General features: G+C 43.0%; 1 protein-coding gene across 3 annotated transcripts in view; it reads left to right on the top strand.

Annotated features, from left to right (window-relative positions):
- The window catches only part of usp25 (ubiquitin specific peptidase 25), a 189,758-nt gene that overhangs the window by 158,975 nt on the left and 8,454 nt on the right, over positions 1–22,329 (top strand). For all 3 annotated transcript variants that reach the window (XM_084320122.1, XM_084320123.1, XM_084320121.1), the window contains 4 exons: positions 4,337–4,415; positions 5,052–5,131; positions 7,239–7,362; positions 17,445–17,637. In XM_084320122.1, coding sequence (XP_084176248.1) covers positions 4,337–4,415; positions 5,052–5,131; positions 7,239–7,362; positions 17,445–17,637 — 476 coding nt within the window. The remainder of the gene's footprint in view (positions 1–4,336; positions 4,416–5,051; positions 5,132–7,238; positions 7,363–17,444; positions 17,638–22,329) is intronic.

Genomic DNA, 22,329 nt, shown 5'->3' with positions numbered 1-22,329 from the left:
TCTGATCTGAGGTAAGGAATTTATTTTACCAATCTTAGGATAATCAGAGCTGTTTTCACAGAGATATCAGCGTTTGCCCTATGTATGTGTGTGTGTGGCTGTGATCGCTGATCAGGAAATGAGAGAATAGATATTTCAGCCCGCTTCTATAGCGTGCATAAGTACACATATACGATCGATAATCTAGCATTTATTTGAAAACAATTCATAAATAGGCAGAAAAATGACAACGTTTTTGTCTATGTCAAAATATTCCAGTAAATGCAGATTATCACGCAATCTTTATATTTTCCATGAAAACGAGGGCTTTTCAAAATGCTATAAAACGGAAATGAAGCGATTAAAAAAAAAAAAATCCGTTTCGACAATGTTGACTGCAAACAAGTCATTGATAAGCGACGGGCAGATTAGACACATAGCCATAATTTAAGACAGAGATTATGCATTCACAACGCTATCATTGAAGTGGGTGGTGGCATTCAACCACGTTTTACCATGTTAACCAGTGGCACTGGAAGTGTTAAAGTGCTTGATTTTTTACAAAGAAATTTCGAGGCCTGGAATTCCTTGAAAACAGCAAATTTTTTAACAAGGTGCTTAACTCAATCAGCGCCGGAAGCCTAGAGCATATTTGTTCCTACCACGCCAACGGTCTAAAAGATAGGAATAAGTGGTGGTGTTTTCAGGGCTATATATATATTCTATATTATAGCTATGGATACAATACTATGGCCCATTTGACATCACCTATCAGTATCCATCGTTCAATATATGAAAAATTATAAATGTTTTCGTCAATACGTTCACGTGTTATACCGTGGTGAATAGGGTTGGGCACCGAGAACCGGTTCTAATAGGAACCGGTTCCTAACTTAACATTTCGATTCTTAATTTCGATTCTTAAAAAAATAAAAATGTTTTACTTTGTTCATTAATACCCTAGTTACAGTACAGCAACCAAATTAAACTGTATCAAGTCAACTGACATTTTTTTAAGATAAAAAAAAAAAATCTCCTGCGAAATAAGCTGTGACCTGTTTTGACCTACACCTCAAAGAATCGGAATCGAGAATCGTTTAGAACAGGAATCGAAATGGAGAATCGGAATCGGAACCGGAATCGTTCAAATCCAAACGATGCCCAACCCTGGTGAATATGAATACAGTTTTAGAGTGATCCTGTCTAATCCCAGAAAACGACGATATACAGTCAAATGTGATTTTCACTAAAAGCGTTGCCGTTTCTCGCCTGGACACGCTACTATTTCCAAATCAAATATATAAAATAGGTATTATGTTTCATCATGAATGCATGAAAGGGGGGGGGGTCGTTTTTTGATGCTTTGATCATCACCAACAACATACGTTGTGGAGTAATGTTACAGACGCACGTTGCGATCGAGGTGAAATCATGGTTGGATCAAAGCAGGATTGATATAATTTAATCCTTACCTTCACTAGGAGGTACCCCAAAAAGAATATTCCAATTGTCTGATCGCGAGTCCAAGTACCGGTGTCCATCGTGTCGCCAACATAATCCACCACAACAGATGCATCGGAGGCATTTGACTCTTCTCAATGGGATTGGGATACCCGCCCGCCTCGCCCGACAAAGAAAAGTGGGCCTGAGACATTTGATCAATGCACAGGCCAAGATATAATGTTTCAAAGGGTGCTCGATGCTGCCACCTGGGTGGATGCGGCCGGTATTGCACTTTGGCATTCTCAGGATGATTCCCCATGTTAACCCCGAGTCTGTGTGCCTGTAATGAAGGGACATATCGAATAAAAGAAATAACGATGAAAACCCGTATACTCGGGTCTGGTGCTGAACGGTCGGCGTGATAACCCAACTATCTTAGAGTCTGGCGTCCAAAGAGTTAAAAAGTCCTTGGAATTCAAATCAACCATTCGCATTGAAAGTTTTGTTCATCCATGATAAAAAAAAACATTTGTTTTATCTAAAGTGTAACTAATTGTCGGAAATTGATTTTAAGCCATAAACATTGAATCCGACCCCCCCCCCCCCCCAAAACCGCATTTAAAAGTTAATTGTATCCTTTTAAATGCCCTTTTAAAATGAAAAATAGTGATTGGGAAAGTACTTTAAAGTCCTTGAATTTAGTTTTGCAATGTCTGTGGGAACCCTGTAGAACGAGATTGGTCATCACTGTGAATTCCAATGGGAGACTGTGTAATGCTGCAGGTAAATGTGTGCTAACAATACAGCACTGAAGTTACATAATGCTGCAGGTAAATGTGTGCTCACAATACAGCACTGAAGTTACATAATGCTGCAGGTAAATGTGTGCTCACAATACAGCACTGAAGTTACATAATGCTGCAGGTAAATGTGTGCTTACAATACAGTACTGAAAGGACATGTTGTCCATATTGCTCAGACTTGATGGGCCATTCTCACCTCCCACCTGCTTTGTGTGACAACGCCCATCAGTGCAGAGAGAACTGCTTGGGGCTTTTTTGTTGAACCTCCATGAATCACCAGCAGAGGGGAGCAAAACATTTGACTATATAATGTAGTCTGGGATGATACTCGACTCACAGCAACATATAGGACATCCACCTTCACAGCAACATATAGGACCTCCACCTTCACAGCAACATATAACACCTCCACAGCAACATATAACACCTCCACCTTCACAGCAACATATAGGACCTCCACCTTCACAGCAACATATAACACCTCCACAGCAACATATAACACCTCCACCTTCACAGCAACATATAGGAAATCCACCTTCACAGCAACATATAACACCTCCACCTTCACAGCAACATAACACCTCCACCTTCACAGCAACATAACACCTCCACCTTCACAGCAACATATAGGACCTCCACCTTCACAGCAACATATAACACCTCACAGCAACATGTAACACCTCCACCTTCACAGCAACATATAGGACCTCCACCTTCACAGCAACATATAACACCTCCACCTTCACAGCAACATATAGGACCTCCACCTTCACAGCAACATATAACACCTCCACAACAACATATAACACCTCCACCTTCACAGCAACATATAGGACCTCCACCTTCACAGCAACATATAAGACGTCCACCTTCACAGAAACATATATTTTAAGTAGTGCTGTCAGGCGATTTAAAAAAAGTTATCTAATTAATTATAGGATTTGTAATTAATTAATCTAATGAATCGCATTTTAATCGCATAACCATTTTATGCCTGATATTCTATATTCTATAATCATATTTCAAATTGCATGTGTCCGGATGGCAGAATTCAGTACTGTATCTACAAAACCTTCTGTTTAATCATCTTCCATCTATTAATTTGCTTAGATTTTTCAGGTCTGGTCAATTTGAGCATAGTGTTATTCACAGTCAAAGATAAAAAAAAATGTTATTGATATTCTCCTTTGGTTCATTAAAATTTACTCAGGCCTAGTAACAGACACAGTATTTCTGACACTGGGAATACATTCCCTGAGATCCATAGATGTCCCTAGAATCAGATACCAAGAACATGCAAATGGACCATATAAAAAAAAAGTCTGTAAATGTGTATTCTACGTTCTTATGGAATGAATGAGATAAAAAAAGAAAATATATATTAAAAAATAAATATATATATATAGTTATAATTAATTTTGTGTTAATTTTCATAACGCGATAATTTGCTGTGTAATTAATGAATCTAATTAACGCGATAAACTGACAGCCCTAATTTTAAGAGACACTTCCCAACAACAACACAATAGTCTGGTCATCAGACATGGAGGCAGCCTTCCATCTTCCATCATATCCTGATCCTTTCTAATTATCAGGGTGTCGAGTTGTATTTTTTTTATTCATATATTTTTTCTACCTCCTAAAAGTTTTCAAATGTGCATGTTGGCCTCGATAACATATTCTCAAGTGAAACATTGATTTTCTCCCTTCCTCTATTTTGAGCGGGATAATTAGATTTGTGTGCATGTGGCCTCAATAGCAGCCCTCCGGAGGCTGAGGCCTGGGGGCAGGGAGCACCATCTCTCCTGGAGAACCCAGTGACTCACCAGCACAACACTAATGCTTTCTCTGTCTCTCTTTATCCATCGCTCTCTCTATTCCTGTCTTTCTTTTGTCCTTTTTTTCTATAATTCTTTCTTTTCTTTTCTTCTCTCTCTCTCACTGTCTGTCTGTGTCTCTGTATCTCTATCTCTCCTCTCTGTCTGTCTATGTCTCTCTATCTGCCTCTATCTCTCTGTCGGTCTGTCTCTGTCTGTGTGTCTCTCTCTCTCTCTATGTCTATGTCTGTGTCTGTCTGTCTCTCTCTCTCCTCTCTCTATCTCTCTGTCCAGATGTAAGAGTATTATGAACGTGGCACGTGCCAAACTAGACCTGATTGAGCCGGAGGAGGTCAACCTGGACGAGTATGAGGTCAGCGATGACTGCAGTTCTGGGCCCTGGCCCCTGAGCTCTCATTAGAATGTGCTTTTAAAATGAAATAAAAGAAACAAGTTCCTATTGAATAGATCAAATCAGTTTTAAAAGATCCCTATCCAGTTTTAAACTCGCCTACCACCGCAGAGACTCTGGGATCGAATCCAGCTGTCAGCGGTACGTCCGGCTTGGTCAGTCGTCCCTACTAACACAATTGGCAGTGTTAGCAGGTGGGAAGCCGGTGGGGTATGTGTCCTGGTCGTTGTAAACGGCGACTCCTACTGGTCGGTCAGGGCGCCTGTTCAGCAGGGAGGGGATCTGGGGGAAATGGCATGAACCTATGCACGAGTTACGTTCCCCCAGTGAAACCCCTTGCTATCAGGTGAAAAGAAGCGTCTGGCGACTCCACAATGTATCGGAGGAGGCATGTGGTAGTTCTACACCCTCCCCAGGCTGACAGTGGGGCAATGCGCGCAACGACCAGGAAGGGAATAGGCATAACGACTAAATTGGGATGGGTAAAAAATACAGAAAGACCATAAATAAATAGAAAAATTAAAGAATATATAAAAAAAATATCCATCCTTTAGAACTCATTGTCAGTAACCTTCTCCCATTCTCTACTTTGATCAGATGTGGCATCAGGACTACAGGAATTTCCGTGAGACAAGCATCTTGCTGATGATTGGCTTGGAGCTGTTCCAGAAGGCTAAGTACAGTAACACCTTGTGTTATTCCTAGTGTCCGTGCCATACTGATGATCATGGCCGCCTAGTTATAGTTGAAAGTGGGGGTGCAAGATTTTTTTTTTCATTAATTTTTTCTTTTTTTTTAATAATTTCTTTGGACAGGCAAGGGGTGGTTTGGAGGGGGTCCGGCACGACCCCCTCCATGGCAGATTTTTTTTTTTATAATTTAATGAACCTGTACGTGCAATTTCCTGCAATATAGAGCCTTCAATCTTGACCAATAAAGCTGCTCTTTTCACTATAAAACTCAGTTTATATTGCAGTATGATGGCCAATTACTATAATAATAATATATTAATATATATATACTGTATATACACTGTATATTGATTTTTCGCTCATTTATTTTTATTAAATCAATCTCCTTTCAAATAGGCCAAGTTTTTAATAAGAAAGAGAAAAAGATATATTTCCATTACCTGTAACTCTTGTGTCTCTTTCTCTCCTTCTCTGCCTCCTCCCTGAGTCTGCAGTGCACAGTCATGACACCGATCTCCAAAAAAAAAGTAAAAAATAAAAAAAAAAAAAAAAAATGGAGGCCCCTCGTCACTAAAGGCCCACGGGCCGCGGCCGTCGTTAATCCGGCCCTGCTCGTCTGCCATATAGATAGCGTTAACGTTTGCAAATGAAGTCAACGTCATCCAGCTCACACCACATATCTAGATAACGTTAGCTAGCGGCTAGCACTAAAGCTAACGCCAACCAGAGAGGGAAACGTTATTATTATTTATTAGAGGAAACCGTATGACCAGATCGCATTTCGGGACCGTGAAACACTTTTATTGTATTGCGTGGTAGAACCGTAGAAGTTCTACCAATCAATAGTAAAGACATGTCTAACATAATCCTTTTATTTGAACAACTTACTGGAAAAGCCTGCCTGCCTGCCACCAATATTATGACACACTCTGTGGGCTTTGATATTTACACTCAGCCTACCTGCAGGCTGCACCAAGGTCTAAGCGCTGGAGATGGGAGGCACTGGATCAAACCATAATGGGGCAGGGGGGGGGGGGGGGGGGGTTCGCAATCTTTGGAAACTTAAAAACTTGTTATTAAGTGTCATTGCGTATTATTAATTTGATTGAAATTACGTAGTTATGGTTAGATTTATATATTGGGGGGGGGGGGGGGGTATATCATATTTTTCATATGATCAAAAAGTGGGGGTGCAAAATCAGATGTTTGCCCCCCCAAGCTCAATACTGGTGGGGCACTTGCTTCGACTGCTCCATTATGTAGGCGTCTATGCTGATGATGGCTCGCCTGTGTTCTGTCTCTCAGATTTGTGTGAGATGTTTTTTACTCTCGTTCAAATGGTAGTATGTTATTGAGTAGCCTATAGCCATATGGCAAACCAGTGAACCTTCAAAAAGTGACCAGCAGAGGGCAGCAAATGATGTAGAATTCCTGTGCCTTTCTGCATCTTACTCTGGGATACACAATGTACTTGGAGAACCTTTTGAATTTCATTTTGTTCATAACATTGTCCAACACTTTGTGTTTACGCCCCCTTTTTAGATATAGATATTTAGTGTTAAACCGTATTGTTGCTTTTTGACACAGTGTGTAACTGCCTGAGGTAGATTCATGGGCACCACGTGAGTAATTCAGTGCACCAAGCCATCGACTAGTATTATGTCTCATACAGGGTTCGCACAAGGTCCTTGAAGTGCTTAAAGTGCTTGGTTTTTTACCAAAAAAAGGTCAAGGCTTGGAATTCCTTAAACAGCCCATTTTTTAACAAGGTGCTTAAAAAGTCCTTGAAATTCAAATCAACCATTCGCATTGAAAGTTTTGTTCATCTATGATCAAATTGTTCTGAATCAAGAAATAGATTTTTTTTTATTTAAAGTGTAACTAATTGTCGGAAATTGGTTTTAAGCCATAAATATTGGATCCGATTTCTTTCCAAAAGAAAAACGCATTTAAAAGTGAATTGTATCCTGTTAAATGCCCTTTTAAAATAAAAATAAATAGTGCTTAGAAAAGTACTTGAAAGTTCTTGAATTAAATGTTGCAATATCTGTGGGAACCCTGTGTCTCATACCTCTACTCTCCCTCTCTCCAGTTACGAGGAGGCCCTGATGTACCTGATCTCCTCGTACCAGAACAACAGGGAGCTGTTGGCCAAGGGGCCGTTCAGGGGCCACGACGAGGCGCTGCTCAGCCACTACCGCAGAGAGTGCTTACTGGTGAGACACCATCAGGGGTGGAAAGTACTTGAGTTACAATACTTAAGTACTGTTTTTGGGGATTTGTACTTGTACGGGTATTATTAGCTTTGTATACTTGTACTTTTACTCAATTACATCTACAAAGTACAAATCTCGCAGGTCCAACTATTTTAATTAGTATATTTGTTTCTCTGGCCGAACTAACGTTAACGTTATTAATCCTACAGCCAATCAAATCCCCATCAATGGAAAATGAACCCGCCCATACCCATGCTGATTGGTCCTTGTGCAGAACTAGAAAGTGGGGATCTTTGATTAAACACCTGCTATCAGAAGAATAGACAGTCAGAGTGACAAGCTACAGAAGATGGCCACAAACGATAGTACGAGGACGAAACAGAACATTTCATTGCCCCGGAATAAAAAAAAAAGTTTTAACTTGAAGTACATTTAAAAGTAGAAACTTTTTTACTTTTACTCAAGTGTGTTTTTAGCCAGATACTCTGACTTTTACTTGAGTACGATTTTGAGACGGTACCCATACTTTAATTTCTGGGTACTTTTTACACTTCCCCCATAAAACAAACCAAATCCCCCAAAATGTCCCCTCATTTTATTCAAACCTTCATCTTAAGTCTTGTAACTGTAACTGATGGACATATATGCGCTGTAATACGGGAGACATTGAAAGTAGATACTTTTTTCCATCCATGGTCATATTATGTCTACAATTAAATAAAACTAGAAACCTCAGTTCACAGCAGTTCTTCTCTGCAACCCAAATCTCTTTGTATATATATATACACTCCCTTCCCTTGTATCAGACTTCTTCTACTAGAACCTTAGCCTCGACTGAGCTAAGATGTTATAATCAACTTGAGTTTGCTGAGATATTACATTGGCAGGGCCTGACTTAGCACATTTGGCGCCCTAGGCAAGCTTCACCACTGCCCCCCCCCCCCCCCCAATCAAAACATCTTAACACTTTGATTGCCTAAGGCTAAATTCATGATATACCATCCGTTGCCAGCTCTATTTAACATGGAGAAGTTCCCCTTCTTTGCAGGGCTATAACTTTTTAAATTCTATTGCTAGATTGCCATTATTAGGGCCCATTCAAGGTCCTATATGTATTGTTCATGGTGTAGCAACGTTAAACTTTTTCATTCACATATTCATACTAAAATATGGTCTAAGGTATAAGTATGTTTTCATCTCTTTCTGCAGCTTTCTCCAGAACGTGATTTATAGCCCCAAATGCATTATATTGATGATGAAATACAGTTTGATAGCAATCGGCGCGATATAAAAAATTCCAACTGGACGGACTTCTGGAAGTTACTACACGTCATCTGATGTTGACCGGATGGGCGAGGGGGCGTTTATAATTCCGTGGGCAGCGTTATACCATTCATCTAATGTGGGTCATATGTTCATCAGATCAGTTAGTATCGAACACGGTAATATTACACGCTAAAACTCACCCCAGTCTCCTCGGGCCATTGGGCGATCAGCGTGGGGTAGACAGTTTTCCATTATGGGATGTCGAAATACCCGGTCCATTTCCTGGTTGTATAATAGTATATACGTCCAAATCATGTTGTTTATCGAGTTATTGGCAACGGATCGCTATGTATTGTGTCGAGCTCGAGTCCCGGGACCTATAGCGAGTGCCCGTAAGTAATATGGGTGATCACCACTTCATCCACATGACTTCCTGTTTGGCGCTTCTGCCGATCGGCCACCAGATGGCGCTCTTGAACCGCTAGAGGATTGAGAGGAGCTCAGAACTGTGTGTGAAGGCTGCAGAGGGGAAATATGATTCCGATCACAGATTTTTGAAATATTGATATTAAAGACGAGTTAGGGCGTCCTCGGCAACTTTAGCATGGCTAGGAAAGACGCCTAAACACGTTTTCGGCACTTAAAGTGTTAACAGTTATACAGTAAAGTACTGCACCTTTATTTATTACAAACAAGAACAAGAGCTAAGAATAAATGTAAATTGCACACTAAAGAATTAAAACAAATAAACAACGTTGCTAACAAACAATTATAATAATAATATTAATAATAACAATAACAAACGATAAAAGAGTGTGCAAATTTGCTTTCAAAGAAAATTAACACTTTGATCGCCAGGGTTAAATTCATAATTTACCATCCCTCGCCAGCCCTATTTAACATGGAGAAGTTCCCCTTCTTTGCAGGGCTATAACTTTTTAAATTGTATTGCTAAATTGACATTACTATGGCCCATTCAACGTCTTATATCTATTGTTCAGGGTGTAGCAACGTCATACTTTTTCATTCACATATTCATACTAAAATACGGTCTAAAGTATAAGTATGTTTTTATCGTTTTCTGCAGCTTTCTCCAGAACTTGATTTATAGCCCCAAATGCATTATATTGATGATGAAATACAGTTTGATAGGAATCTGTGCGAGATAAAAAATTTCAACTGGACGTGCTTCTAGGAGTTACTAAGTATGATCTGATGTTGACCGGATGGGCGGGGGGTCGTTTATAATTCCGTGGCCAACGTTATATCATTCATCTAGTGTGGGTGATATGATCATTAGAGCAGTTAGTATCGAACGCGTTGAAAAATAACGCTGGATCTTACCGTATCTTCCTCGCGCCGTTGGATGATGAGCGTGGAACTGAAATATTCCTATTATGGGATGTAGAAATATCCGATCCATTTCCAGGTTGTATAATAGTATATACGTCCAAATCATGTTGTTTATCGAGTTATTGGTAACGGATTGCTATCCGTTGTGATCAGCTTGAGTCCTGAGACTATTACAGAGTGATCGGACCGAATTGAAATGAGCACCAGCTTTCATTTCCTGTTTCCGCCCTGGCGATCCGCTGATCGGCCACCAGATGGCGCTCTTGAACCGTTGGAGAGTTGAGAGGGGCTCAACAGTACATATCATGTCTCCGGGGGAGAAATATGATTTCGATCACAGATTTTTGAAATATTGATATCAAAGACGCTGCCCAGCGTCTTCGGCAGAATAAGCATGGCGGGGAAAGACGCTGCCCAGCGTCTTCTGCGATTAAAGTGTTAACACTTTGACTGCCGGAAAACGCTTTAAAGCGTCATTCCCGGCCATGCTCAAGTTGCCGGAGGACGCTGTACAGCGTCCTTATATCAATATTTCAAAAATCTGCGATCGGATTCATATTTCCCCTCCGCTGGCCTGAGATCCACCACGAGGACCCACTGAGCTCTCTGGCGGTTCAGGAGCGCCATCTGGTGGCCGATCGGCGCAATCGCCAAACAGGAAGTGCTATGGAGGTTGTGCTGGTCGACCATATTACTTCCGGGCACTCTGTTTGGCTCACGGGACTCGATCTCGACACAATACATAGCGATCGATTGCCAATAACTCGATAAACAACATGATTTGGACATATATACTATTATACAAGCTGGAAATGGACCCGATATTTCTACATACCATAATAGGTAAATGACTGTTCCACGCTCATCGCCCAACGGCGCGAGGAGGATACGGTAAGATTCAGCGTTATTTTTTATCGTATTCCATATAAACTGTTATGATGAACATATCACCCACACTAGATGAATGATATAACGCTGCCCACGGAATTATAAACGATCCCCCGCCCATCCGGTCATCATCAGATCATACGTAGATCATTCTAGAAGTACGTCCAATTGAAATTTTTTATATCGCCCCGATTGCCATCAAACTGTATTTCATCATCAATATAATGCATTTGGGGCTATATATCACGTTCTGGAGAAAGCTGCAGAAAGAGATGAAAACATACTTATACATTAGACCATACTTTACTATGAATATGTGAATGAAAAAGTTTAACGTTGCTACACAATGAACAATACATATAGGACTTTGAATGGGCCCTAATAATGGCAATGTAGCAATAGAATTTAAAAAGTTATAGCCATGCAAAGAAGGGGAATTTCTCCATAGACAAATAGCGCTGGCAATCCACAGTCATTTTCCGGATTTCTGGCCGGCACCCATAGTGTTAAGAAGAAATGTAAATGTAATTTTTTTATAATTTTTTTTTGCTGGGTGCATTTTTTGGCGACCCCCTCTGGGTGGCGTTCTAGGCAACCACCTATGTCGCTTATAGGATGCTGCGCCCCTGTACATTGGCTTCCTTAGCCTTTTTCAGCCAATACTCCCTCAGCCTGGCAGATCAAAATCTCTTCAGTATTCTGATCAGAGAGCCCTGCTTTCATTTCAAGCTGTGCTCTGGTACCATTTGTGGTCTGGGGTTGTTTTTGGCGCACGCAGCTTGGAAGTGTTCTGTAGCGGTGCTGTTGTTGCTGCACTCTGTAACCTTACACCCAACATTGTGTTCATAATGTAATCACTGGAGTGGGAATAGGAAGCAGGAGGCCCAGGGAGAAACACATCACCATGAATCACAAGCACGTCCTCAGCTAACCTCAAGCACTCTCTGCAGCTAAAATGGCCATCTAAGATCTCTGGCCAGAATCTCTAGACCTGCTTAGCTGTCTACCTTCTGCTCTGCTCTTAACATTAAACACAATTTTGTATGTGTTTCAAATCCACCCTGTCGTCGCTTAATGCTGTTGTGGCTCCGCGATGAGAGGTGTTTTCCACTACTAGGTCACAGAGTTTGTCTGTGACAGGCAGCAAGGTGGTGTGGCCAAGAACGGGGGAGTGTGTGTGGGGGGGGGGGGGGCGATACAGTGTCTTTCCACATGCATCACTAAGTACCAGGGTTTCCGTTAGAAAAAATTGTTGCCGGCCTCAGTGTCGGTAGATTTCAATCTACCGGTCAAATGAGAGAAATTCCGGTCAGAGTTTATCGAGCTTAAAAACAATTGATAGGCAAAAGAATGACAACAAAACAAAAGAATGACATCATCAAGGCATGTAGATTTATAATATTTTTACTTAAAACTAGGCTACTTTTGCGTATAAAGCCATTATATTCCAAATAAAATAAGTCCCGAGACTCCATGCTGCTGCCGACTTTAAATCAAATAGGTGTCTGTGGGCAGTCGCCCGACAATAATAAACAGCAGTCTGTTATAATCACATTTTTATGAGCTAACGAATTTCGTTATATTGGACATTTGTATTAATTATATCAAGCGAAGAACTGAGAAATTTGGCAGAGAGAGACGGCAACATTATCGTGGGTTTGCGTGAAGACTCTCTCTCTCTCCACCTCCCAACGACTTATTTGCGAGAGTATGTCGATGCAGAGCAGCAGATTCAGCTGTTATTGGCTCTTTTCTGGCTCTATCTGGGGACCGCACAGCAGCGCCCCCCACCCAACATTGAATTGCCAATGGCTGAATTGGAGTACTGCAATGGCCGCTGTAATGGCCGCTGCTGCTCCGGCTCTGCAGCTACACATGCACTCGCAAAACCCAGCACTAAGCTCTCGCTGACAACATTATTATACCTGCTTGGTGAAGCAACAATGAAACAAATGTAATGATTGTTTCGTTCATCGCATAGGCTATTTAATTTTAGCCTATTTTAATACAATTCAAATAATCAAATTGTGCTTAGACTCAGGGAATTATTTTCACCGGACATTAAGACCGGAGAGATTAAATATGTCGGACTTCAACAGATTTTGCCGGTCAAATACCGGTAATTACCGGCTAACGGAAACGCTGCTAAGTACGTCACTGCCGACATCCGCTCCAGGGGCTGTAGGACAATGCTTTGACATTGGTGTGTGTGTGGTGTGGAGTCAGTCTCCTCCAGCTGTTGTGGACTAACTGGCAATCGATAGAGTACCAATCGATAACAATCAATACCTGTACTGAGAAAATAGCATTTTTTCACGTTTTAATAAGATATATTACTAAACATAATTTCCTATTTTAGTGGGGCTTCCTCAAGGCAACCACAGTACTTTATTTCCCAAAATCTAATGTTGGTGTCCTACTCCACCCAAAGTATGTGCGGCACAGAAACCAGAAGGGTGTCAACGTGACCGGCTTGATGGGGGAGAGAGAGATGCTTCTTGTCGAAGTTTTGCCACCATACCCTCAATCTCTGACCTTTTTGGCTCAAAACGTTTATACTAAGGCCGGGCCGTTACCGCATTTACCGGGCTAAGTTAACGGCAGACTATTATCGCGCGATAAAAGAATTGCCGCCGTTAATCTATTCTCAAAATTGGGTCTGGGAGCCAATTACATTAGCTGATGTATACCTGGTCGAATTACTCTGTGTGTGCGTAGAACTCCTGTGTGCGGAGACACGTTGTGGGCGTGTTTATTTACACACTGCTACTACACTCGTGTCGCCAATAAACATAATAGTTCAAGACATTGCGTCGGTCTGAGAGAAGAATCAAGCATCGGAAATACATTTGGACTGCAGTATTCTGTTGTGGATGGTTAAAAGTTTAAAACCTTTGTTTACATATTGTGGTGTGGATTAAAACGTTCGTTTCTGGACCCGTTTTCTGCCTGGCTCAAATCAAGCTGGCAGGCTCGTTCGAAGTTGAACACAGCTAGAACCTCCACCACAAGTCTCTGTAAGTAAGCTAGCTATCATATCTTAAAGGAAAACTCCAACATTTTGGGAAATTAGCTTATTTAACATCTTCCCTGGAGTTAGACAAGAAGATACATACCTTTTTTGTCTCTGTGCATGCATTTAGCTTAGGGAACAGTCGCTCCGTTAGCGTAGCTTAGCTTCATCACTGTAAGTGGGGGGGGGTTAGAGCCTGAAGTTCCCTACAGTGTCCTACAGTCACCAAATACACTCCAAATACAACTCCAAAAACATTCCTGTAAACATGTTGTGACCTGTGTATTTACCACGTGGAGAAATAAAAAATAATTGAATTCGACAATTACGTTTTCTAAGCAGATATACTCGGAACTATTTTTTGCCGAACGACTCCTCTCTGAGTGCAGTCAGTGATTTCTACGTGGAAGCCGTGTTTAGGTTACAACTAACCTAAAGTTAGTTTAGGTTTGTGTTAACGTTAGATAATGTACAAAATAAACGTATTCCGCTGCTATAGACGTCGCTCTTTTATTTTGAAACCCCCCAGAAAGGAAGTCATTATATTAGCTTTAGTGTTAGCTCCGGTTAGCTCCGAGCGTGCAGTAGTTAGTAGTATATTATCAATACCAGCCATTGGATTACTGTTTTCTAAATTGGGGAGGCTTTTAATCGTCAAGGTAAGAGGATTTTAATCATTTAGTCATGGTATCCATAAACTTCAATCGGTTCGGATCCTTTGAATGAATGAGAATGTAAACAAACACGGCTTCCACATAGAAATCACTGACTGCGCTCAGAGAGGAGTCGTTAGGCAAAAAATTGTTCAGAGTAATATCTGCTTAGAAAACGTAATTGTCGAATTCAATAATTTTTTATTTCTCCACGTGGTAAATACACAGGTCACAACATGTTTACAGGAACGTTTTGGAGTTGTATTTGGAGTGTATTTGGTGACTGTAGGGCACTAGGGAACGTCAGGCTCTAAACCCCCCCCCACTTCCAGTGATGAAGCTAAGCTACGCTAACGGAGCGACTGTTCCCTAAGATAAATGCATGCACAGAGACACAAAAAGGTATGTATCTTCTTGTCTAACTCCAGGGAAGATGTTAAATAAGCTAATTTCCCAAAATGTTGGAGATTTCCTTTAACCAACATTGCAACTTGCAAGCCGCTTATAATGAAACGTTCCAACGGCGACATGAATTGTTCATCAATTCATTCAACCTAGCGTGCACTTGTTTTATTTTCAACCTAGAACCTAAGTGCTCGCTCTCTCTCTCTCTCTGTCTCTGTGGGTTCTTCATTGCCATCTTTGATTTAATGTTATCCTCTTACATAAAGGCCTCATGTCGTATTTGGGTAACTAGTAAAGTAACTGAGTTACTATTTTTCAGTAACTAGCACAACACTGCATAGAACAGACATTTTGAATGCCTTCGGCAGACTTCAAATGAGCCATTTTAATCTAGATTAACTCCAGGATTGCAGATAGATTAATCTAGATTAAAAAAAATTATCTATGCCTACCTCTAGTTTATACACTTCTCAACTCACTCGCAAGATAAAAAAAAATTCTCTGACGCGTTTCGTTCTCCCACAGTCTGCATTAGTTGGACATGTGTGCTGCTGCGTCGTCTCTGCAGGCCAGAGTGAGAGTTAGCGACCCTCAGCGACCAAGCGAGATCACAGGCAGATCAGAAGCACATTTAAAGGCACAGACACACACTGCTCAATTCACACACTGCAGTCTGTCTCTGCTCAATTCACACACTGCAGTCTGTCTCTGCTCAATTCACACACTGCAGTCTGTCTCTGCTCAATTCACACACTGCAGTCCGTCTCTGCTCAACTCACACACTGCAGTCTGTCTCTGCTCAACTCACACACTGCCATGCCCCCCTTTCATATCTCACAAACCGTTTGTTGTACAGACACAGTTCTAACGTCACGTTCAGCGTACAGTCCGCGACCACACTTTGACAGGATTTGTATAGTTAATAACAGGGTTCGCACAAGGTCCTTGAAGTGCTTAACACTTTGACTGCCATGAAACATCTTTTCACGTCATTGCTGGCCATGCTCAAGTTGCCGGGGGACGCTGTACAGCGTCCTTATATCAATATTTCAAAAATCTGCGATCGGATTCATATGTCCCCTCCGCTGGCCTGAGATCCACCAGCAGGACCCACTGAGCTCTCTGGCGGTTCAGGAGCGCCATCTGGTGGCCGATCGGCGCAATCACCAAACAGGATGTTGAATAGAGGTTGTCCTAGACGACCGTAGTACTTCCGGCGCTCGCTATAGGTCCCGCGACTCTGGCTCGTCACACTACACAGTGATCGATTGCCAATAACTCGATAAACAACATGATTTGGACGTATATACCATTATACAAGCTGGAGATGGACCGGGTAAATTTACATCCCATAATGATAAGATTTCAACTCGACGATGATCGCCCAACGGCGCGCAGAGACTGGGGTGAGTTTCAGCGTGTAACGTTACCGTCTTCGATACTAACTGCTATTATCAACATTTGACCCACATTAGATGATTGGTATAACGCTGCCCACGGAATTATAAACGCCCCCTAGCCCATCCGGTCAACATCAGATGACGTGTAGTAACTTCTAGAAGTACGTCTAGTTGGAATTTTTTATATCGCGCTGATTGCCATAAAACTGTATTGCATCATCAATATAATGCATTTGGGGCTATAGATCACGTTCTGGAGAAAGCTGCAGAAAGAGATGAAAACATACTTATACATTAGACCATACTTTACTATGAATATGTGAATGAAAAAGTTTAACGTTGCTACACAATGAACAATACATATAGGACTTTGAATGGGCCCTAATAATGGCAATGTAGCAATAGAATTTAAAAAGTTATAGCCATGCAAAGAAGGGGTACTTCTCCATAGACAAATAGAGCCGGCAACCTACTGTATGGTATATCATTAATTTAACCCAAGGCAACCAAAGTGTTAAAGTGCTTGATTTTTGTAAAAAAAAAAAGAAAAAAAAAGTCTAGGCCTGGAATTCCTTAAACAGCAAATGTTTTAACAAGGTGGTTAAAAAGTCCTTGAAATTCAAATCAACCATTCACATTGAAAGTTTTGTTCATCCATGATAAAATATTTCTGAATCAAGAAATATAATTTTTTTTTATCTAAAGTGTAACGAATAGTCGGAAATTGGTTTTAAGCCATAAATATTCTAACCGTATCCCTTTAAATGCCCTTTTAAAATGGAAAATAGTGCTTAGAAAAGTACTTCAGGGGCGCCCTCGTGGGGGATACCATAGCGCACCTACGCGGCCGACCCGGGTTCGATCCCAGCTCCCGTCGTTATTTGTCGCATGTCCTCCCCACCTCTCCTCCCGTTCGCCCACTCCTCTGTCGGTCCTGCGTGACCAATAAAAAGCTGTAAAAATGCTAAAAAAATGTAATAATAAAAAAAATAAGTACTTCAAAGTCCTTGAATTTCATTTTGTGGGAACCCTGTAATGAGAACAAGTAGGGTCATATATAAACTGGTCTTCATGCCCCCCCCCCCCCCCCCCACCCCCGTGCAGAAACTGAACGAGCAGGCGGCCGGCATGTTCGAGTCCGGGGAGGAGCCGGAGGTGACCACGGGGCTGAGCGTCATGAACGAGCTGGTGGTTCCCTGCATCCCCCTGCTGACGGCCCACGACACGGAGAAGGACCTGCTCGCTGTGGAGGACATGAGGAGCCACTGGTGCTCCTACCTGGGCCAGGAGATGGAACGTGAGTCATGTCGGGGAAAACAATTAAATCAGCGGTTCTCAAACTACAAGCACACACACGACACGCACGCTGTGCACGCTCACACACTAGCAGCCACTTTAACACTTTAACATGAGCGGGCACACACTCATGCCGCACACACCCACTTATGGCCAAAAGGAAAGGCCACTTTAAATTAGTATAACAACAGTAACAGTGTATTGCACTATGTTATATGCTCTGTAAATAACTATGTACAGATACCGAGATGTCACACCATGTTACCTGTTACCTGTTTATTGCACAATGTTGTTTTTATTGGATTCTATTATATGTTGTACCACTGTATTGCACATCGTTGCGGGCAAGACCACCCGCATTTCATTGTATACTTGTATGCCGTGACAAATAAAACTCTTGACTTGACCTGGATAGGTGACAGTGCATTGGCAAGTAAAAGAATGATTCTGGCAACATATTTTGGCTAAATATGCCTCGTTTTATAAATGTGTATTGATAACATAGTGCTATAATAAAAATGTCTAATAAATATGCATGATCAAGTTCAACGATGTGTGCTTTTATTTTGATATTCCTTAATTCCACGTTGAAATTACGTGATACATTAGGTGTGGGGGTCGCCAAAAAAAAGTTCCTAAATAAAATGGGGTCGTCGTGGTATAAAAAAGTTTGAGAACCCCTGAATTAGATGATCCTATTAGATATGACGTATGGTTTGAGAGGATGACGGGGGGGGGGGGGGTCATCTAGTAGTGCATCCCTTTTTAGTCGTACCAAACGTTGAGGTCGTCAGACCACTTGGAGACCAATTACTGAGATGCCATCTGAGAAAAGTATGTAGTTTATCTCCATTCCGGATTTTTTTTTAAATTTATTATAGAAAAACAGATTGTGCCGGACTATTAACCTAAGGGAACTGTAACTGAGGGGTACAATTCCCTGACTGTATTGATAAGTATGGTATCATTAAACCACTACCGCTTTATGTACTTTAACTACTGGCCATACAGTACACGATATCTAAATATGATGAACACTTTCCACAATGAAATCGGTTCCAGTCAAAGGTAATAATCAAATATTTAATGGAGCAAAAGGTACATAGAATATTTATCTTACATTTATCATTTGAATGCACTTGTAAGGCAAAGGAGTACTCGTAGGCAAATCAACACTGAATGTCCAATCTCTGGTTACGCAGGAAGCAAGTATACAACCTGGCTCTTAGGGAATTATATCTATGGTACACTTAATGATATAGCGGGATATTCTGGAGGGGGTCCTCCCGGTTGTAAGCCGGTAGGGGGGGTAGGAGAGCCGTCGGTAGTAGACCGTCTGGTCAACGATATCTATGGAGACTTCAAGTACAGAAGACAGTGCAATAGACTCTTGATCCGCAGATGAATACACCTTGGTTCTCTTGTAGGCTGTAGCTCCACAATGAAGAAGAAGCTAGGCGACCTCAGTCTCTCTGAGCGCCGACTCAACTTGACTCCTCTCGGGGGTAAATCCAACACTCACAGGCGTCGGCGATTATCCGCTCCACAAATCACAGTACCAAAGCAAATATATATTCCAGCCGCATAGGGCTCAGCAGTCGTCGGGTAGGTAATCCAGTGTACATGTCCCTCGGTCCTCGCCTAGATCTCCTCGGATGAAAGCGCCATGTGGTCGGCCCAACCTGGATAAGACTCTAGATAACACGAGGAAGCGTTGGAGATGCTGGTCACTTTAGAACTCTAACCGCACGATGCACCATACACGATAGACTATTATTACTTGATAGAAATACGTCGCACTCGACGGTACAGTGCCAAACTCTGACAATTCAGTTATTAATTCGCACGAGGTCTCAATGCTATTCTAAGGCCAAACAGGCCATACTTCACCGCACGTCATATCGTGGGTGAGGCTTCACGTTCTGTTACTAAGTTGGGAAGAAGGGTAAGGGACTTCTACATTTACTTGCGCCATATTTATATGCACGGTGAACAAATAGTGCCACTCTCATTTCGGTAGCCGTATCCCTGAGCGGAGCCGGGGCTAGTACGGACATGTCTCGTTGGTACCTTTGAACTTGACGCCAGGGGCTGGTCCCCTGGCGCCTGGTCCTTTGTCCAATAAGAGAATGAACTATTATGGGCTATAGTAGGCTAAAGGGATATTCCGTGCATATGTACAAGGAATATACAAGGGATATCAAACGACATACAAATACTATTCAATATATATCCATAAATAAATATATATATTCGGTTTAATCTGATCCTTCGTAACAGCCGCCCCCTAATTAGTCCCACCTAATTAGCTAAGCAGAGACAGATTAACCGCACTGTCCACTACTCAATGTCCGCTGTGAGGGTCAGTCAGTTCACAAAATCATGGGGTCATGGTCGTCATCGATAGTATCGGGGAGCCTTGGCAGTTCTATTAGCCTCGCCACGGGTCGGGTGTAGGTCCGCCCTTGGACGAGCACTTCAGCTGCTCGGACCTTTCCATCGGCACCGGTGATCACTTTGCTTACGCGGCCAGCCGGCCACATAGCTCGGGGTAGTGACTGGTCGATAATCATGACGACTGTTCCTTCTGTCAAATTGTCTCTCTCTTTCACCCATTTCTGGCGGGTCTGTAGAGACGGTAGGTAGTGGAGTAGGAAGCTGTTCCAAAACTTGTCAGCCAATACTTGACTGTACCTCCACATTCTTCGGCCGTTCGCTTCTTCAGGCCTGTACATTGTCTGGGGTAGCGCGGGGTCCAGCCGCCCCATCAAGAGTGTGTTGGGGGTGACTGGGTCGACATCTGCTACATCACTTGAGACGTAACCGAGGGGCTTTGAGTTCAATACTCCCCCGATCTCCGTGAGGACTGTCATTAAGACTTCTTCCGCCACGGTCTGGGCCCCCAAGCACGGCGTACAGGGCTGTCTTTATAGAACGTACTTCTCGTTCCCAAGTTCCACCGAAGTGAGGTGCGTTCGGGGGATTAAACTGGAAGTCAATCTGGGATGGAGCGAGGTGGGTCTTAAGTTCTGGGCCCATAGCTTGGAAGCTCTCTCTCAGCTCTCTTTCTCCGCCTTTGAAGTTTGTCCCGTGATCAGACAATAATGTAGACGGTTTTCCTTTCCGTGATGTGAATCTTCGGAAGGCCATAAGGAATGAGTCTGTGCTCATGGTTGGAAGGAGTTCGATATGTATCGCTCTGGTGGTCATGCATTTGAATACAATACCCCACCGCTTCTCGGTTCCTCTTCCTTTCTTTATATACAGCGGGCCGAAACAGTCCATACCGGTGGAGTGAAAAGGCTTGTCGCCGAGTCGGAGGCGACAGGGAGGTAGGTCAGCCATCCGGGGTATACTGGGCTGGGCTCGCCACTTACGACAGTCTAGACAGGTTCGCTGGAAGCGCCGCACTGCTTCTCTCCCTTGCAGTATCCAATAACGACGTCTGATCTCCGCGAAGACTCTCTCTGCCCCTGCGTGGTGCACATCCTCGTCGTATTTCTTTATGATCAGCTCTGTGACCTTGTGTCGGCTGTTCAAGACTATCGGGTACTTGACGTCATCCGGTAAGTCTAGGGCTCTCCGCAGACGACCACCCACTCTGATGAGACTATGGGCGTCGCTCTCGGGGGCTAGGTGGAGCAGTCTGCTGTCTGATGGGACGGGCTTTGCTCCCTGTAGACAGTCTAGCTCATCGGGGAACGAGTCTCTCTGGGCTCGTTGTAGTAGAAGAAGTTCTGCTTCTTCGTAGTCAGCTGCTGAAATGTCAGTCGTGGGCTGAACCTCTGGGTGGTGCCACAGAAATGTCTTTAGCTGCGCACTCTGTAGGGTGAGGCAATCGTCTATGTCGGGGTCTGTGGAGACGAGTGTGTTCAATCCACAGAACATAGGTTTCTTGTTTTCGGCCTCCTCTTTACTCGCCTGGGGTGGGTGTAGGCCACTCTTCTTCGGGGAGCTTGAGAAACTCTGGTCCGTCACTGTAGAGGTGGTGACGGGTGAGGTCATCCAGGGACATTCCCCGGGTGATGACGTCAGCTGGGTTGTGTTTGGTGTCCACATACCTCCAGCTCGCTACTTCTGTTAACTCTTGAATCTCGGTGACTCTGACTCCCACGAAGACCTTGTATCTGCACGAATCAGACCGGATCCATGTGAGTACTGTCGTGGAGTCTGACCACAAGATTGTTCTTTGCACCGGGATGGTGAGTTCACGTTGGATTAACGTGGCGAGCTGCGCTCCTGCTAGGGCTGCGCAGAGCTCTAGACGCGGGATAGATTGTTGCTTTCGTGGGGCTATTCTTGAGCGAGCCAGGATGAAAGCAGTATGTATTTCTCCTCCCTCCTCTCGGGCACGCAAGTAGGCCACCGAACCGTAGGCTACTTCGGAGGCGTCGCTGAATACGTGCAGGTCCATCTTGCATGTCTCTGGCCTCACTGTGGGTGGGAAGTAGCTGCGGCGTATGTTAACACCTGGGAGTGAGCGGAGTTCCGTCTCCCACTCTCTCCATGTGGATGCAAGGTGTTCGGGTATGGGATCGTCCCAGCCCTGGTCCTTGTCCCATAGCGCTCTTACAATCATCTTTGCCCTGGTGGTGTAAGGTAGAATACATCCCAACGGGTCATATTGTCTGGCGAGTGTTCTGTATACACTCCGTCTGGTGGTCGGTATTGCCGTCGACCTTCCCTGCTCCTT

Source organism: Notolepis coatsorum (assembly GCF_963971535.1).
Source record: "Notolepis coatsorum genome assembly, chromosome: 8".
Lineage (NCBI taxonomy): Eukaryota > Metazoa > Chordata > Actinopteri > Aulopiformes > Paralepididae > Notolepis > Notolepis coatsorum.
This window is presented reverse-complemented; position numbering and strand designations above follow the sequence as displayed.